This window comes from Argentina silus, assembly GCF_951799395.1.
Source record: "Argentina silus genome assembly, chromosome: 7".
Lineage (NCBI taxonomy): Eukaryota > Metazoa > Chordata > Actinopteri > Argentiniformes > Argentinidae > Argentina > Argentina silus.
The window spans coordinates 2437932-2455027 of record NC_139661.1 but is presented as its reverse complement, the minus strand read 5'-3'; the positions used below and the strand labels follow the sequence as shown (position 1 = coordinate 2455027).

The window sequence follows — 17096 nt, the reverse complement described above, 5'->3', positions numbered from 1 at the left end:
ATTCAATAACCAGCCATGGCTTACTTTGAGACAGTCTCTTTTTCAGATTGTATGAGAATAAAATGCATATCAGCAACACATTCACATATAACAGAAAATAGTGCTGTGCATTGAGAAATCTAAATGCACTCCAAGTATTCCATCAAGTCCACAATGCACTCATCCCTACTTTTGAACATCAGACACACACCAGACACAATACTTTAAAAAAGCGTTAAAATAGAGCACTAATTCAGAAATAGTCCACCTAGGATGCATGGGTTTAAAGCAATGAGACAATTGCTCTTCTTATTCACCAACTACGATTCTACAAGAGGATCAAACAAACCATAAAAAACCTGATCCTGCTAGAATCTGAATCAGACAAACATTGTATATACAATACACAACACTCAGATGACATCCATGAACATAAGGTGAGAAGATGATGTTGCTTGAAAGAGCAATGTTAGCTGACCCCACACACACTTAAAAGATATTCCACCACACTTCAAGTTTAATGGCATTGATAAATCATTTTTAATTTCACACCACCTGCTTCACAATGCACAAACAAAACTGGATTTTTAAATCATCTCTGAATGTACTTAATTTACACTGACTGTTCAGCCAATTAAAATATAGACTGCAGTGTATTTATTTAATTTTATAAAATTATAAAATCTTCTTGACTTATGTACACAAATATATGTATATACATAAAAAAAAATGAATACAAAGAACAAACATTCCGTCCGATCAGTCCATCATGCTTTCATTCCTCAGATGGGGGAAAGGGGGTAGTGAATGCTAGCCCTGCTAGCTCAGACCATCAAGGGACAACAAAACACGCACGCACACACACACACACACACACACAGATACAAGGTCTTTGTGTACTGGCAGAAGTTCATATTGTCAGTTGGATCTTTTGCCACACAATGGTATCTTGCAGAGGGACACTGTTGACAAGGGGAGTCTTTGTCCCTTTCACACTTGCAGGACGCTGACATGGCAGCCAAGTGAATGCAGGAAAAACAAGAGTCTTTATAAAAGAAAAAAAAGAAAAGAAAAAAGAGGGGGGGCACTTGGGGTGTTTCTCTAGGTCTCCTTGCTGTCCCGAAACAGGTCGACACGCAGGGCGAGCTCCTTGAATGAGGGTCGCAAGCACAGGTCGTTGTCCCAACATTCCTCCATGATCTCATGCATCTGAGAGAGAGAAAAGCAAAACTTTTTTTTAAAGATGGTGACATACTAGGACATATATTATGAAACATAAACATTCTTGCAGACACATTGCTCATTGATGTTATACTGTGAAACAACCTAAAGGTTGGCCTGAACATCATTTGTAATTGAACACATTGTTATTGTTAAAACATCATTAAGGTAGAGAACCAGCATAAAGAAGAAACAATATCACACAAAATGGATGTAAAAGGTGTGTTCCTTTACCTCCATGGGACACCCCAGAGGTTGAGGCAGCCTGCTGCCTGACTTGAGGAGCTCTATGAGATGATAGACAATCGACTGTCCCTGCTTGTCATTCCCCATCATGCCCATGAACACCTGAGGTTGGGGGGGTGGAATGGTTGGTCAGGCATGGATCATTAATGAATGACATTATTAGAGAGAGAGACAGCAAGAGAGAGAGACACACTCACGGCAGGAGGGCTGCAGCTCTTATCGCTGCGGGTGAAGAGTTCATAGAGAACCACACCAAAGCTCCACACGTCAGACGCCACCGAGAACTTGCTCTCTGTGAGAGACTCTGGGGCGTACCTGCACAACAGACAAAACACAGCTACGTCTGACCTTCTTTCTAACACAACTGAGAAGTGGAAGGTTAGGAATTTGGAATGTGTCGTAAACAACCAAGACGCTGGGGTGAAGACCTCAACCAAAACAACTTCTGTTAAAATAAAACCAGAGATCTTACAGTGCTAAGAAAATAAGAAAGAATTGGCGTTGAGCCAATAGCAAGAGATGAAATGTCTAACCAGAAAATTGGGCTTTCTCCGGGCTCCTTGACCATGTAGTACTCCTTGTCCTGGGGCAGGGCTTTAGTAAGGCCGAAGTCCCCGATCTTCACCTTCAGTTCACTCTCCACAAGGATGTTACGGGTTGCCAGATCTCTGTGGATGTATCGCTTGGTTGCCAGGTATTCCATACCCTGTACAAACACACACAGTAAATGAATAAAGATGAATCACAGCATTCCGGACATTTACCTTTATCCACCACTAGGGTGGAGTCTACAGTTGTTTTCAAACGGATGGAAAAAGGACTGACCTTGGCTGTAGCTGATTGGCTGAGTTTTTAGTAGTCTTATTTTGGCCCCAATATGAAAATAAGTACGAAACACGTTCCAGACACTCCAAACCAACTAATCATATGACAGAATCCCCCTCTGAAGACTTTGTCTGCATTACATTTTTGAAAAGTCACTTTACTCTGCTGTAATCTACTTAAGCATTTAATTATTATGACAATGGAAATGCAAAAGTGTATTACAGCATGACTAAGTGACTTTTCAGAAAAACAATGCAGACAAAGTCTTCAGAGAGGGATTCTGTCAGAATATGATTGCAGTGTCTGCAGGGTATTCTGGAAATATTTCCAGAATGAATAGGGCTCTATGGGGCGCAAAATGTGACTACTCAGTTTTTTGTTACATATGTTGCTTCCTTAGATAATGAGTTGTCATATTTTGATAGAACCCTATTCATTCTGGAAATGTGTCAAAAACACCTTGACATGTAATGTAATGCAGACAAAGTCTTCAGAAGGGGGATTCTGTCATATGATCAGTTGGTTTGGAGTGTCTGCAAGGTGTATATATTGGGGCCAAAATAAGACTACTCACTATCTAAGGAAGCAAAATATATAACTACAAACTGTCTGAGCTAATCAACTAAAGAACCCAGATCAGGGCCAAACCAGGACTTTTTTTTTTTTTTAAAGAAGTGGAACATTCCTTCAAGGAAGGATCTATGATTCTTTTCAACAGATTAATAGATCCTAAAAATAACTTAATTATTTTCTCAATAAACCATACAATCTTGGTTTGGCCTAAAGCTACTTTTCTATCTGATTCTCTCAGTACCTTGCAGATCTGAGAGGTGTAATGCACCAGTTTCTTATGGTCTGTTCTCTCCTTGTTCTTGATGAGGTAATCTCGTAGACTTCCATGGGGCAGGTATTCCATGATTAGTCGCAGATTTCTCCGGCCTGCGGAGGAACAGAAGAGAAACACTTTGAACAACTGATACAATGAGAAAAGAATTTAACTAGCAGAGCTTGTCCGGACATGATCTTCTGATTGGACTCAATTGTATTCAAAATGTTACAACTTCAGTAGTGGAAAGTGTGTTGCAGACTTATCCATTTTATGCTCTGAATTAAGCAAACACTTAACTAATGTTGATTGAGCTGGCTGTTTTCGGATCCTATACGTTTCTTTAATATAGAAAAACATCCTTCAATAGGCCTACATACATGGCCTTCATAAGAGTGATCATGATGCCATGTTTTCCCTTATCCCCGTCTCATTCAGACCATTTCACTTGATCCATTTATTGTGCCATATTGTACCTGCACTGTAGCACACGCCTTTGTACTTGACAATATTCTCGTGCTGAAGAGACTTGAGGATCTCGATCTCTCGCTCAAAGTCCCTCATGTGCTCTGCAGTGCTGTGCTGAAGCTTCTTCACAGCCACCACCTCCCCCGTGTTGTCCTGAAGTGGGTCATACCGGCACATCTCCACGCTGCCAAAGTTACCCTGATGAAAATCATATTGGTTATGTAGGGGGGGGGGGAAGAGAGATGATTCAATCATGCCACATATGACTGAGGTTATAATGTAAAGAAACATGGATGCGTCTGGTGTTCTGTCCTTTACTTCGACAGTGTGGTTCACTACCTTGCCCAGCTGCTGTAAGAATATGAGATGTCTCTCCTCAAACTGGGCCGGCTCCTGGTTCTCAAACGCCCCCATGACCCAGGCAGACCCTACAGTTCTGTTTGGCAAAATGTCACTCTCCACGATCAACTCATAATCTGTAGACAGAAACATCACAGTCAAAGTCAAATAAATCACATGGACAGTTTTAGAGATGAAGAGCATTTCGTAGTCCCGCTCAGAGGAATCTTTTAAGGGGAAAAGGGGATGCGAACCTTCCTTTACACTGTAAAGAATGAAATTCCCTAACATTCCATATCATTGCATTCATGTAGGACAACTGAAGTACTGTACAGTAGGTTCCTCAGTAACCTTGTATAACTCATCTAAAAATGTGAATGTAGTAACCTCTCCTGCCCCATCTCTTTTAAACCAAAAGCAGCCACGTTACAAATTCCAGTTGTATAAGTAATACAGCTTAAAAAATTGACCACAAGCACTCAAACCCCTCCTCCTATAACATGACTTAAGCAAGTCTGTTGGAAATCTGCCACCTCGGCGAAATTCAGTTCCAAATGTTACATACCGGACTTTTAAATGCTAATAAAAAAAAACAAAAAAAAACAGGAGGAGTGACTCTGTTGGAATGCACTGACCGGGTGTGAAGAGGCTGTTGAGGTCGCGGATGACTGCTCTAAAGGAGGGTCTGAAGGTGGGCTCGTAGTCCATGCAGCTGGTGATCAGGTTGGCCAGCTCAGTCCACTTAGGAGCAGGCAACTGGTGACGGTCCTCATAAAACAGGTTTTTCTACACAAATGAATGATAACGGGTGTTAGGGGGACGACGGACACTGCTTTTTCACGACTTTGAAGTAAACACACATTTCATTTGGATAAAAGTGTCAATGTCGAATTCGGCTGTAACTTGTTTCTACGGTACTCCCAGGCCGAAGCCAGGTTTGTAGTTCATGATGTGTCGTCACCTTTGTGTTGTCAAGTGTGCCCAGTGGTTTCTCCCCTCCGCTGCAGATCTCCCACAGCGTGGTGCCAAAGCTCCACTTGTCCCCTGCCAGGCTCAGGTTGGCAGGATCCTCAATACATTCAGGAGGCACCCAAGGGATTCTCTCTATCAATACTGAAATAGAAGTCCAGCAATTCAATCCGTAAACTCAAACAGAACATTATTCTCAGAATTTTGAAAAGGTGAAATATTTCTCAAATAATAAAACATATATTCTACCATTTCTGATGTGGTGGATTAAAAATGACAAGGGATTCAATTAATCAATGCTGCACTCATAAATGGAGAAATCTGAGATGGGAAATCAGCGTAGAACTGAGTTCCCATATGTAAGCATGGTCCCCTTGTGGCAGCCAAGCAGTATCACACCGCCTCTGTGCAGAAGTGGAGGAGGAGAGAGAACTCACTCTCTTTGGACAGGACAGTGATGCCGATTCCAGGGTCACTGAGTTTAATGAATGGGGGATTCCCAGCTTTCCGGTCCTCTTCCCGGATCAGAAGAACATTTTTAGCACAGACGTTCCCGTGGGCGAGGTTCTTTTCCTCCTGTAGGAAAGAGGGGACAGTCAGGAAAGGAAGAATGGGATTGTCCAGAGCTTTAGAGGAGCAATGAATCTCTGTTACCCTAAACATTCTTGTCACAAACTCCCCTCAGCTTTTGATAGACTGGTGCAGTACGTAGCTTGTAATGGTTAGAATGTACAATGCATCGCAACCTCTTGAGCATCGAGGAGTCGTAATATCATCTAGCACAGCTGTGCTCAGCCTTACCAGGCAGTGCATGGCCCAGGCAAGCTGCTTGGCCACCTCTAGTTTCCACAAGATGTTGACAGAGTTTTTGTTTTTCTTCAGGTAAGTGTCCAGGGAGCCAAACTTCACATACTCCTGCACCATGATATCTGAGAGGGATAGAGGGATAACATTTTTAAAAAATGGACTTGAAGGATTAAACAAATGCCACCATCAAGCGGTTGGCAGTAACTATCGCTATGTCAGCTTTGATTGAATGCTGCCCTGATGTTACATGACTGAGATTTCTCAGGTAAGAGGGTTTTGTGGAGACCAGCTCAGTACTGTAATCCCTCTAAGAATAGCCCACCATGGACTAGCTGCTCTGTGGTCTCGCCATTCGTCTGCACGGATGCTAAAAGCTGGCAAGAGTATAGAGTAGGGAGGCAGGACTCAGGAATAAATAACATCATAAGCTAATAAAGCAGGATGAGGGGGGCCTGTGTACGGGTGAACTCACTGTCCTCCCCGCAGACACACATGCCGTAGTTTAGAACCAGGTGCTTGTGGGAGAGCTGGCTCATCATGCTGGCGGCTTCATAGAAAGACTGTAGGCGAGGGACAGAGTGGAACAGTTAAAACAACGGATACAGACTACACCGGACTTCAGATAGTTTAGCGTGAATGGACATAACCAGGGAAGACATAGTGAAACCATCTGTTTTAGGACGATTAATGATCTAACGATCAGATACATCTCCCGAGAGGTAGGTGGCTTCTGACATAGACCTATAGAGTCTCTTTCACAGAATGAATGTATTTCCCCGCTGACCTCTGAGTAGTTCCTGTGGGCCTGGTCCAGGACCTTCATGATGACCTCTGTTTGGTGCATTTCCCCGTAGTCTGTCATCTCATTGCGGACCCCTTTGAAGATCTTTGTGAACGTCCCTTGACCTAGACTCTCAGTCTGAAAGTAGGACAGAAACAAAGTGTACGTCTGCAAGTCGATAAACTATGCTATAAGGACGGATGCAGGAGTCTCCCATTGGGAAGGATGATACACTGCACCCTGCTGGTTACCCAGAGGCAATACACAGGGTATGTAAGGACAGACTGTACAATCTCGAACTGTGTGGGTGGCTGTTGAAACTGAAATGCTTACAAATTCGAGGTCTTCTTTCCTGATCTTGTGGAACACCATTTGGCTGATGTTGTGTCTTTGTAGCGAGGGCGAGAGTGGCACCTCTGAACCCTTGTTACTCCTACATACCAGCAAGCTGGACTTGTCTGTGTGGGAGAAAAAAAAGGACCTTATGAGAAAACCGTATGGTATAATTGACCACATAACCCCAAACCCTAACTTATATCAGTTGAACCAGTAAAGCCTTAAATATATGCCTCTGAAATAATAACTTAAAAGTAACCTTTGGCCTTGGGTGGGCAGCACTTGCTGAAGAGGAAAATGATGCCATCGGAGCGCACCGTCTCCTTCTGATAGCAGCTCAGCAGCTCCTGCATACTGCCGAAGTTCCTTTTGGTTCCACTGAGGTTGAACTCTCCATTGGCAGCCTTGGTGATCTGGCAGTGCTTATACTCAATGGCGTCATATAACTAATAGAAAAAAGATAACAAAAGGTAGAATCATCCAGCTAGTGTTCTGGTGATACGATAGCAACATATTTACCAGAACACTTGTTGTATATGTGACAAATCAATTTACATTTTGTACATTTGATTTTCTTATCAGCTGCCTAGTGAAATACTGTACACACCCCCACAGCGAAGGTCAGAAAGAACTTGTTGAAGTCCTTTGGGCTACATCGGAGTATGTACAGACCCCGCTTATTTCCAGACTTCTGCAGTCTATTGATGGCAAACTCCATTCTGTGGGCAAAAACAAGAAAGAGTATTTCACCCACTGAGGTACATAAGGCCTGCATGTTGGTCTTGATATCCTCAATTAGCTGCACTTAAACTGGATCTGACCCCTAACAAACAGTCAAACCTTACGTACGAGATGGGACCATGACAATGGCAACTAACGGCCTCCACAAGCCTAGGGGGCGCCACTTCTTTACAGAGGTAGTGGTGTGCATCTGTTGTCAAACGGTAGTAGCCATCGATCAGCGACACAAAGGAAAGGGCCTCGGCAAGCGATGGAAACTCCAGCTCCTGAGATTGTGGGAAAAGGGACAAGAATACAAAATGTCAAAAGAACCTAAATCAACTTTTCATAAGCAGGCAAAGCCATGTCAAAACACACCTTGTAAAGATAATGTACCAAGGAAATATAAAATGTCCTTGGTGAATGGTACAGAGAAATTGTTGTTGTATAAAGGTTCAGAATGTGGAGGTGACATTGTGAGCCTCACCAGAGTCTTGCCATCGTGCTTGTTGATGGTGACCACTCGACTCTCCATGGAGCCCTCCTTATTGGCCTGTTTGATGCTGATGTCAGTAACGTCTGGGAAATCACAGTAGGTCTGCAAGTCCTGCTCAGAGTCAGACAACATCAGTTCAGTCAGAACCTGATTCCTCTGAAATAGCACCGCATTGAGAAATTGTGTTGTTGAATAACCTACGCAATGCAAAGAATGCAGCATGAAAGAAAATACTGTTTTTGTATATCTTATAACACGGCCAGTCAGTCAGTGATGAGCTTATTCTTAATCACCAATGTAGGAGGGAAAAGTAAGACTTTGAACCATTGCGAAACACATGAATGAATCCAAAGACGTGCATTAGCCATCTAAGCCTCTGGATTCACAGCTCTTAAACCGAATTATGCACTTTTCACACATTAATGCTTCTGAGCACAGATTTTCTTACAATGGAAAACCTAATGCTTGCAAAGTACACAATAAGTAAGCCTTCAGAAAATCATGTCCATAACACTCGGTCACTGGCAGGAAACCCAAATACATGGCTCAATCTCTATGGTGTAATTTTCAATAGGCTATAAAAACAAAACGAAACAGAGTAGTCCATCCATGTTCTCAAGAAAAGATCATCCCATTCAAACCCATTTAGGTTACAGTTTCTCTACCATAGTCAGAGATTCAGAGATGTTTTCAGACCATAAAAGTGGTCTACTGTTGAGAGGAGTCCCTTTCCCATGCCATTGGGAGATAAGAACAACCAATCAAATCAGGAAATAAGATGGTGCCCATCGCTGGATACACAACAGATAGCTGCAGCATTAGACCACTTTAAGGTCTGAACATTTTAAAATATTAAACAGCCTGAGACAATGTTGTGCTAATACGGTACCTGCTCAGAGTCTTTGTTTCTGTCTCGACACCACTGGATGCCACTGTCTGCCGTCACGATGATGGTGACCTGTCCCGCCGAGGGCTCCCTGACCTGGAAGTGCTCGGTGTAGAAGGCCGTCTCCAGAGACTCCATGTTGATGAGGTACTTGAGCTTCAGGTCGCGCGCAGTTGCTCGGCACTGGCTGAACTGCTGGATGAACTTCTTGAAGCGGTAGCGGATCCGTTTCCGTGTGACGAAGTTGCAGTCCTGGATGCGAGCCCTCATGTCCTTGGGAAGAAAGGACTTGTAGCTGAGATGGGAGAAAAAGAAGAAGATGAGGGTCATATAAAGTTGCTGTTTGAGAGGAGTTTGTTGCCCTATATTTGTTACCAGTATATTTCAGTATGAATATCTAGTGATACAGCCGTTTCTGATCAGTCTGTCTCCTTTAACATATTCTAAAACTTAAGGCACAACATGAAAATGTGATGAGCACTAGTCTTACTAACAATTCATTGTTTTCAAAAACATCCAGGAGTGAGTACTGTGAGGTGAATGAGTCAAACGCCTAACCCTAAACCTGTGTACCTTATGGCGTTGTAGATATTCAGCGGAGACATTTGCCTCTCCTTGGCTGTCCTCATCATGTCCAGCACGGCCATGCCCAGGCACTCCTCCTGCGTCTCGTGTGAGCTGGAGATCTTCACCCAGCCATTCACAAAGTCACTTCTCCACTGGGGAGAGGGAGAGAGAGAGACACACAGACACACAGGTTATTCACTGTTCAGGTTAGCATAGTCATCCCTTTGTTAAAGAGAGAGGTGTAACTTAACAGTCATGGGATCAACAATCCAGCAGTTAAGACACGACAATGTCCATTGAGCCACACAGTGGCTATGAAAAAACAAAAACTTGGATCACACATGAAAAATCTCTCAACATAAAAGGATAAGAAGTCAGCGGGCTTCATTTGAGAGTACTGTAAGATCCTACTATTCAAGTGACAGACTAACATGTGTGATCATATCCGCTCTAATGAAAGTAGAAGATTATCGATCACTTTGCAAGGCTTGACAAGACGGCTATTTATATCACAGTCAAAGGGTGAGAGCATGGCCCTGGATAAGATGGACCTCGTCCTGTCCTCTGTGGTACAACATACTGTACGGCCTAACTGTTCTGTCCGTGGAGGGGTGGGGAGGTAATGGAGGGTAATAAGCTGCCTTCACCTGAAACAACCCTGCAATGCACTCCCTGTTCACTCCCAGGCTGTCCCGATGCATCAACTCACTGAGGTAGATTTCCAGGGTATAAACCATAGATCATTCTATTTCTAATGGTATAAACCCATCTAATCTGTCTGCTCACTCAGGTCATTTCCAGTTTAAGTAACCTGGATGACCCCTCTTTAAAATACTCTACATGTTTGAACTGATTGATCTAAGACCTTAAATAACCAGCAAACACTGACTGAGCCTTCAGTCTGTTTAACGTTGGGTCCATACCTTTCCTTTTACAAAGCAAATTTTTTAAAGTGCATTTTTGACAATTACTGAGACAGTAGGAAAGGAGACAGGGGAAACAGAGAGATAACAGGGCAGACTGCCAAACGTGAGCACCCCTGGGGTGCTGTACCGCTAAGCCACAAAGCCAGCACATTAACAAAGCTAATTTAATTGTGGGACAATAAATAATAAATGTAGTACAGTAGGAGTGCATTATCCCCTGGATGTACAGTACATCTGCTGACTGCTTCCCAACTAAGCCACAACATTTGTCAATAGGCCTCATAATAAAGTCAGAGGACATGATGATAGAACAAACCAAAACGTCTTTCATCAAAACCCTCAGAAGTTCCCCTATTTTCATGATCAAGATATAGTCCTATCAGCTTTGGAATCAGCTTAGAGACCAGCCAACATCATTCAACAGTAAACATCCCAAACAAAAATATTGATGGCCAAACACTCATCATACGTCATACGTACGAGTGTTGAAAGTCATGGCGTTCTTCGTTTATCATTCATCTCTCCTCATAGGGGGCCCTTATCAATGCAAATGGAAGACACAGTTGCATTCCTCGAGTATGATTCACGCTGCAATCTTAAATTAGTCAGCTGACCGATACCGCCACTTCCTCAGGACTATACTGTAACTACCCATTTTCTAGTCTCAGATACAGAGCTTGACTGAATGGCAGCGAACAGAATTGTTAAAACAAGCAGGCGAAGTGTGAAGCAATGGATGTCAGATGGCCTAAAGCTAATACGAATAAGGAGTATTCTGTGATCATTTCCATGTATTAAAGACAGGATGGACTTTTACCTGTGCGAAAAGGTATGCCATGACAAAGTCATCAAGGACGGGACTCTCTGAGCCCTTGGTGACCCCGTACCGATACGCCCTTGAAGCCCCACTGCTGTACCAGCCAGGGAAATAGTATCTGTGAGAGAACGAGAGGGGTGTTGAGAGAGAGAAGGGGAGAGAGGAAGAGATGGTAGGAAAAGGTCAGAGTAAGGGAGAGAATTAAAGAAGGATTAAGAGAGAGATATGGGTCAATACACAACCAATAGACCAGGAAAATAAAGAGTACACTACACCCACCTAATTCTGAAAACCACTTCCTCATTGGCTGACTCATCTAGCTGGAAGACATGGTTGGGCGAGAACCACACACCGTCTCGCTCTCTAAACAGTCCAAACAGGCTGCAGTATGTTGGTGACACACCTAGGGTACAGTTAGGAGAATGAGACAACCTTCAAAGCATGATTGTCTTCAACCTGGAGTATGCAAGAGGTCTGAAGCTCAATAAAAAAAAAAACATTTATTTGAGTCTATCAACAGTTAATCTGATTACAATGCTGGAAAGTCCATCATTAGTGTTCATGTCAGTGTGGATAGAACATTTAGCTGCAGAGGACAGCTTGCAATGGATGTATAGCCCATCTTATAAAAAAAAAAAATATAACAGGTTCAGAGGAAAAAAGGTGCCTAATGTATATATGTACAGTGCATGTATACATTTCAACAGCAGTCATGCAGTACAAAACTTTAGGGTCAACCATGTAGCCACAGATTGAAGAAGTTGAGGAGAGCAGACCTTGCACTGTGCCTGGGCCCTGGTTGCTTTGTCTAAAAAGTGATTTGGATCATAAATTCAATTTAAAAGGGTAATGAGAAGGTCAATAAAGTTTGGCCGAAATGTCATATGTTTCGCTTGTCCCTTCACAGGCATTTCTTGCTGCCTTACACTTTTATTGACCACTGGAAATGCCTCTTGTAAAATTCACTAGACGCAGGCCAGCAGACTTTTGCTTATCCTTGGCAATGGTAAATAAAGGTACACTGACTGGAATGCAGTGTCCGATTCAACAAAGTTTGTTTTTGCAATCAACCCAGACCATGACCATATAATGCCCAGGTCCTCCAAGCCTGACCTGGTAGAGACCTGTGAACTCAATGAGCAGCATTCAAACCTAATTCCCTCTCTTTCTTTTCATAGGTGTTCAACCCAGGACGATACTTAATGCTGTGTTTGTGGAGCTTGAGTACTCACTGCACTCCTTGGCTGCGTCAACGCACAGCTGCTCAGCTACATAGTCGCCCGGTGGGTAGCTGAGGGGGGCGCAGTCAGCCCCTCCCTGGCTGCTGTGGTATAGCTGGACCCTCAGCACAGGGGCGGCTGGCCTGGACACCCGAGGTTCCCGGTGGGCATTCCCGTTCTGGTGCACCGGGGGGCATGTGGGGGTCTCCATGTCCATCCGCGATGAGGCGCCTTTATTCACCAGAGGAAATCAAAACAACAAAAGAAAAAACAATGACTGGTTTTGTCATGCAGGTTAGAGCATCTTGAAAGCAGTGCAGCCTAGCGACTGCAGAGAGCTACCGTCCAGAGGTGCCTCACAGCTAAGGGGCTCCTTCCACTGATCATCTATTGACTACTGTAAATCCTCCCTGACTGTTGAGTAGCAAGAGCAAAGCACTTTGATGGGAGGCTGGCGCGAGTTTACACACACACACACACACACAGTCTGGAGATGACCAGCTTATGGTACAATTTCCCTACTACAGTAAACTAACACAAACAGGAGTTCAGCCAAAGGCAAAGTAGAGATGAAACAATCCTCTGATTGGAAGAAGTGACAAAAGCTGCCGCAGTGAAAGCTCCGAATATGATTACAGAGAGGAGCACAAGGATTTAAAGCGGAATTTTACCCTGTAATCCAGTGGATTTGTTGTTTTCATTATTTAATAGTAGACACATTCACACAACAAATCACATTTTAAAACTCCAAGTCAAGATATCTTGCTTTGAATGCCCTCAGTCCTGATCTTCCAAATTGCCCATTTGATTAAATTCCCAACTCCCAAGATTCTCCCACGCCAGGTCCTTCTGTTCATTAGCGCTAAAGCTAGCGCATGCTGCTCTCTGGGAATCACTGGCGTAGTAGAGCAGAGTCGGAGTGCAAAAACTCTCGTTTGACGTATTTTAACACGGTATGAGACTTCACCACAGACCTTGTGTTTCGATAGCTATGGTGCAGCTGCACGCGAAATGATAGTTCGAGGCGGTATGCATTATGGATTGACCTGAAACATGAAAAATACACATGAAAAAGGATTTCGGCTAAACTTCCCCTTTAAGATGGGTGGATCCTCTAGGAGGACGTTTACCAAGTTGTATGTGTGTAAATAGTCAATTACAACTTGTAGCCATAGGCAGATCAGGTTGTACGTAGACCGTGGCCATATCATTTTCTGACAAGCATGCCATAGTACCCAACCCTATAATGACTCAGTAGCATCTGTTCTCAGCTCAAGTGATCCGTCCTAGCTGTGGCCTGCAGCAGAGGGGTATTGAAGGACCAAGTGCTCGCCCATTTCATAAGTGCTTGGTCCTCTCAAACTTTATACTACAGGGGGAGAAAAATGCAGGCAAGGGCAACGTTACTAGAAATAGTAACCTCGTCCCCAGGCTATTGCAAACAGCATAGATAAGAAATATCAACTACTCAAAGTTGGCCTTAGAGGGAGTGGCCATAGAATTCTATGGGAGTGACCTAAGTATTTGTCAAGTCCTGTAATTGTTGCGAATCAAACGACTTGCGAGACTTGAGGTGTGCTAGCAAAAACATTCCCCCTGGACAAAAAAAACCCTTCTAGCTAGCTAGTTGAGGACCTAGCAACCTAGTTAACAATAGCTTCACTGGGGAGAAGAAAGTGGGAATAGTCATGTAGAAACAGACCCCCAATGCCATGGCCAGATATTCCCATTTCATTTGTTTTAGCTATGTCCTTTGCTGTCAAGAATGATCAAGTCTTAGACAAATGACAAACGCATTAAGTTAGCCTACTTGCTGCAATAGCCGGTAGAGAAAAAGGCTAGGCGACAGTATAATTGCAAAGGGTGATAGCTACTGTAGTAACAACACCTTACTTACTATACTTTACTAACGACTGGACCGCGATGTTTACTTCATCCACCATGATACCATTGACGTTCACCAAACACGGTGCTCTGCAATGGCTTCTCCATTGATCATTGCCAACAAAGGTCTCGGGTGAGCCAAACACTATCCCTTTATTTTGCAACATCTTTGCTTGATCCTCCATGATCGACAGCAAAGGCCATAACTCTAGTAAAATTGGATCGTCTGGAAATTGATGGTGGTGGTGGTCTTTGGCTAAAATGGAGCACAGTGTTGGCTATGTCTGATACACTAAGCTTTTAACATAACCCGTTTGCAAGCCAGCAAAAACGTCTCTTTTGGAGACTAGTTTTCTCAAACAAATCCTCTGTACATTCTTTATTGATGTTACTGCGTGCAGGTGCATACTGGTGACAGAACTGAATCAAAATGTATTTATGTAAACAGAGGGGAGGGTTAGGGGAAAGGTGTTGTTGGAGATGATTGATAGGTAGATTAAGCCGATGGCTATGCACCGTCCATTTGACAGTCTTTCTATTGGCTTAATAAAGGCAAAGTTTAACGCGTTGGTCCACCAGACCTTTTGTGCATTTGAGCGGAAGTGTCTGGGATTGAGACTACTAGAAATAGTCACTTTTGTGTTCAAGGTATGTGCAAAACTGAATTCTCTGAATTATTTAATATGAACAAATGCGAATGTTGAATAGGTGGCTCTGATCCTCAGGGTCTTCACTTGGGCTTGTCCCAGACTCCCAGTCACCCATATTTAGCTGTAGCCTAAGCACTGTCCTCCTCCCCCTGCAAAGATCCATCTTATGAAGACCAAAGATCTAAGCTCACCCCATTTGGTTTCTGAGATGTAAACTCTATAATACCATTGCTGTATTTAAGAAATCAGGCTTCTCATGGGAGATTCTGTAAAATTTTGATAATTGACTTAGAAGTCTTTGTTACATTGCATAACTACGAGCTAAAGGTCAAGCAGATAAATGGCAACATTTGATCCAATTTTGTTTGACCAAGAATGTTTAAAAAAGGGAGCAGGCCTACATGACTGATAAAGGTGGATTGGACTGGACAACCTGAAATGAACATGAGTGAAATACTCAAGATGGACAAAAGCTGGATAGCTGGCAATTCAATGAGAAATATCATAAATTACAGATTTCCTATTCTGTCAAAATAGTCAGTCACAAGGGGTCACAATAGCATCCTATCAGAGCGTGATAGCGACAACAACCACAAAGGACTTAAAAAGTCCTGAAAATTAATTTGAATTCTGAATCACAAGAGATACCTTCGCCCCACACTTGTAGCAGGACTGGGATCAATAACCTCTGCTAGCTAACAGCACTGCAAACATGTGAAGACGTGCAAAAATTTGAATAGTTGGCATTGCTGGAGTTTATTAAAGTACGAAAACGTACACAATAAAAATATAAATGCTGTCCCAACTATCAACTATGTAAAAACGTCAGCTGTCAAGTGACCAAAACTACCAATAAGTCAACTAACATCACATAAGCTAGCTAGACGTTAGCTACTGGCTGGGGGCCCAACAATCTGACAAGGGGGTCCGTCTAAATGCTGAAATGGAATGGAACGTTCTACTTCCTAGTTCTACGGGTTTAACGTCGTTAAACACAGGCCAACGACAGTTTCGCATTATTATTTAACCTTAATTATTGAGGACTTTTTATTCTACGTTATTTAAAAGAGTGTCATTTACACACCTAGTGCACTACTGTTTACCTTACATTGCACGTTTCATGTAACGTTTTTGTTGCAGGGATTAGTCAGACCCTGCAAGTAGCTACACCCCTCGCTAGGAAAAAAAAACCCTTTGCTGAAGCTACAATGCGGTTTACGATTCGTCATTCGTAGCAAAAACTTTTGCATTTCAATGAATTTAGACATATCTATGTAGCTGGCTACCATGAGATGGCCAATACAAACTTGCGTTTTATGCTGCATGCAACACGTAGCTAAGTTGGCTAACGATTATGACAAACGTTAGCTATCTGTGCTAGCTATCTGGCTACGCTTAGCTATTTACCTTTCGTTGATGACTGGAGTAGCTCCAGCCAGCTAGCCAGCTAGCAGGGCGGGCTTGTCAACTAGATTGCTTGACACCTCCAGCTCCGATCAATATTCTCCTCGCTTTATCCGACTTGACGAGGTTTCAAAAGGTTTGCCCACGTCAAATGTCATGTATCAATGTATCTGAAAGTATGACCACTCTCCATTTTACCCATTCATGAAATTGTAGCCGCCCTCCAGATAAGTGATACACATACTAGCTCGCAAAGCAACGCAAATCTGCATAACTAACTATCTATGCTAACCCACAGCCCCCGGCTACCCTGTCCTGTGTCTGTTTGACAGCTAGACTGACTGACTGCACTACTGTCACGCAGGTTCATTCGTCTGTCAAAGCTCTGCTTTGGAGACGGCTCTCCACGGTGCCAATAACAAATATACTGAACTCATGTCCTCTGCTTTTCTAAATATGCAATTAGTCACTTAAAGGGGCAATCTGGGATTGATACATCCATTTGTGGACTATGCAATCGCCATTGATTCTTGAAGAGTATAACTTATGTAGAAATAAATGAGTTTAGTTTAACTATCTTACGCCATCATCAGAACCCAAAATATAAGCTTGTTTTAGTTAATTGTTTGTAAACTTCTACAAGCTTCAAAACATGGTTAAAACTTTCATTTGGATCTGAAGGATAGTCTGTCCTTGCATTCATAGCTCCATCTATGAATTGTTGTGGTT

At 43.0% G+C, this 17096-nt stretch overlaps 1 protein-coding gene across 2 annotated transcripts; it reads right to left on the bottom strand.

Moving 5' to 3' along the window:
* jak2b (Janus kinase 2b) lies at nt 1-16730 on the bottom strand. Of its 2 annotated transcripts, none has more exons than XM_083673021.1 (24): nt 16371-16730; nt 12442-12660; nt 11489-11612; nt 11210-11327; nt 9473-9618; nt 8903-9194; nt 8005-8124; nt 7647-7804; nt 7405-7516; nt 7057-7243; nt 6795-6919; nt 6465-6599; nt 6153-6240; nt 5675-5802; nt 5311-5449; nt 4866-5017; nt 4540-4690; nt 3905-4041; nt 3574-3763; nt 3086-3210; nt 1980-2152; nt 1644-1761; nt 1435-1548; nt 1-1188 (listed from the first exon to the last, which is right to left on the bottom strand). In XM_083673021.1, exons 2-24 carry the CDS (start codon nt 12644-12646, stop codon nt 1081-1083), a joined length of 3345 nt encoding a protein of 1114 aa, XP_083529147.1. In that variant the 5' UTR covers nt 12647-12660; nt 16371-16730; the 3' UTR covers nt 1-1080. The 2 variants fall into 2 exon arrangements, with proteins under 2 accessions (XP_083529147.1, XP_083529148.1); XM_083673022.1 differs by having other exon boundaries at nt 16660-16682.
* Between the last annotated feature and the right edge of the window lie 366 nt (nt 16731-17096).

What these genes read in the sequence shown, in the direction of transcription:
- jak2b (XM_083673021.1), bottom strand. Translation starts at nt 12,646, where the DNA reads ATGGACATGGAGACCCCCACATGCCCCCCGGTGCACCAGAACGGGAAT. An exon ending in AGCACGATGGCAAGACTCTG is followed by an intron (nt 7,805 to 8,004) that starts GTGAGGCTCACA and finishes CCACAATCTCAG; the next exon opens with GAGCTGGAGTTTCCATCGCT. An exon ending in CTCTGGGGTGTCCCATGGAG is followed by an intron (nt 1,189 to 1,434) that starts GTAAAGGAACAC and finishes TCTCTCTCTCAG; the next exon opens with ATGCATGAGATCATGGAGGA.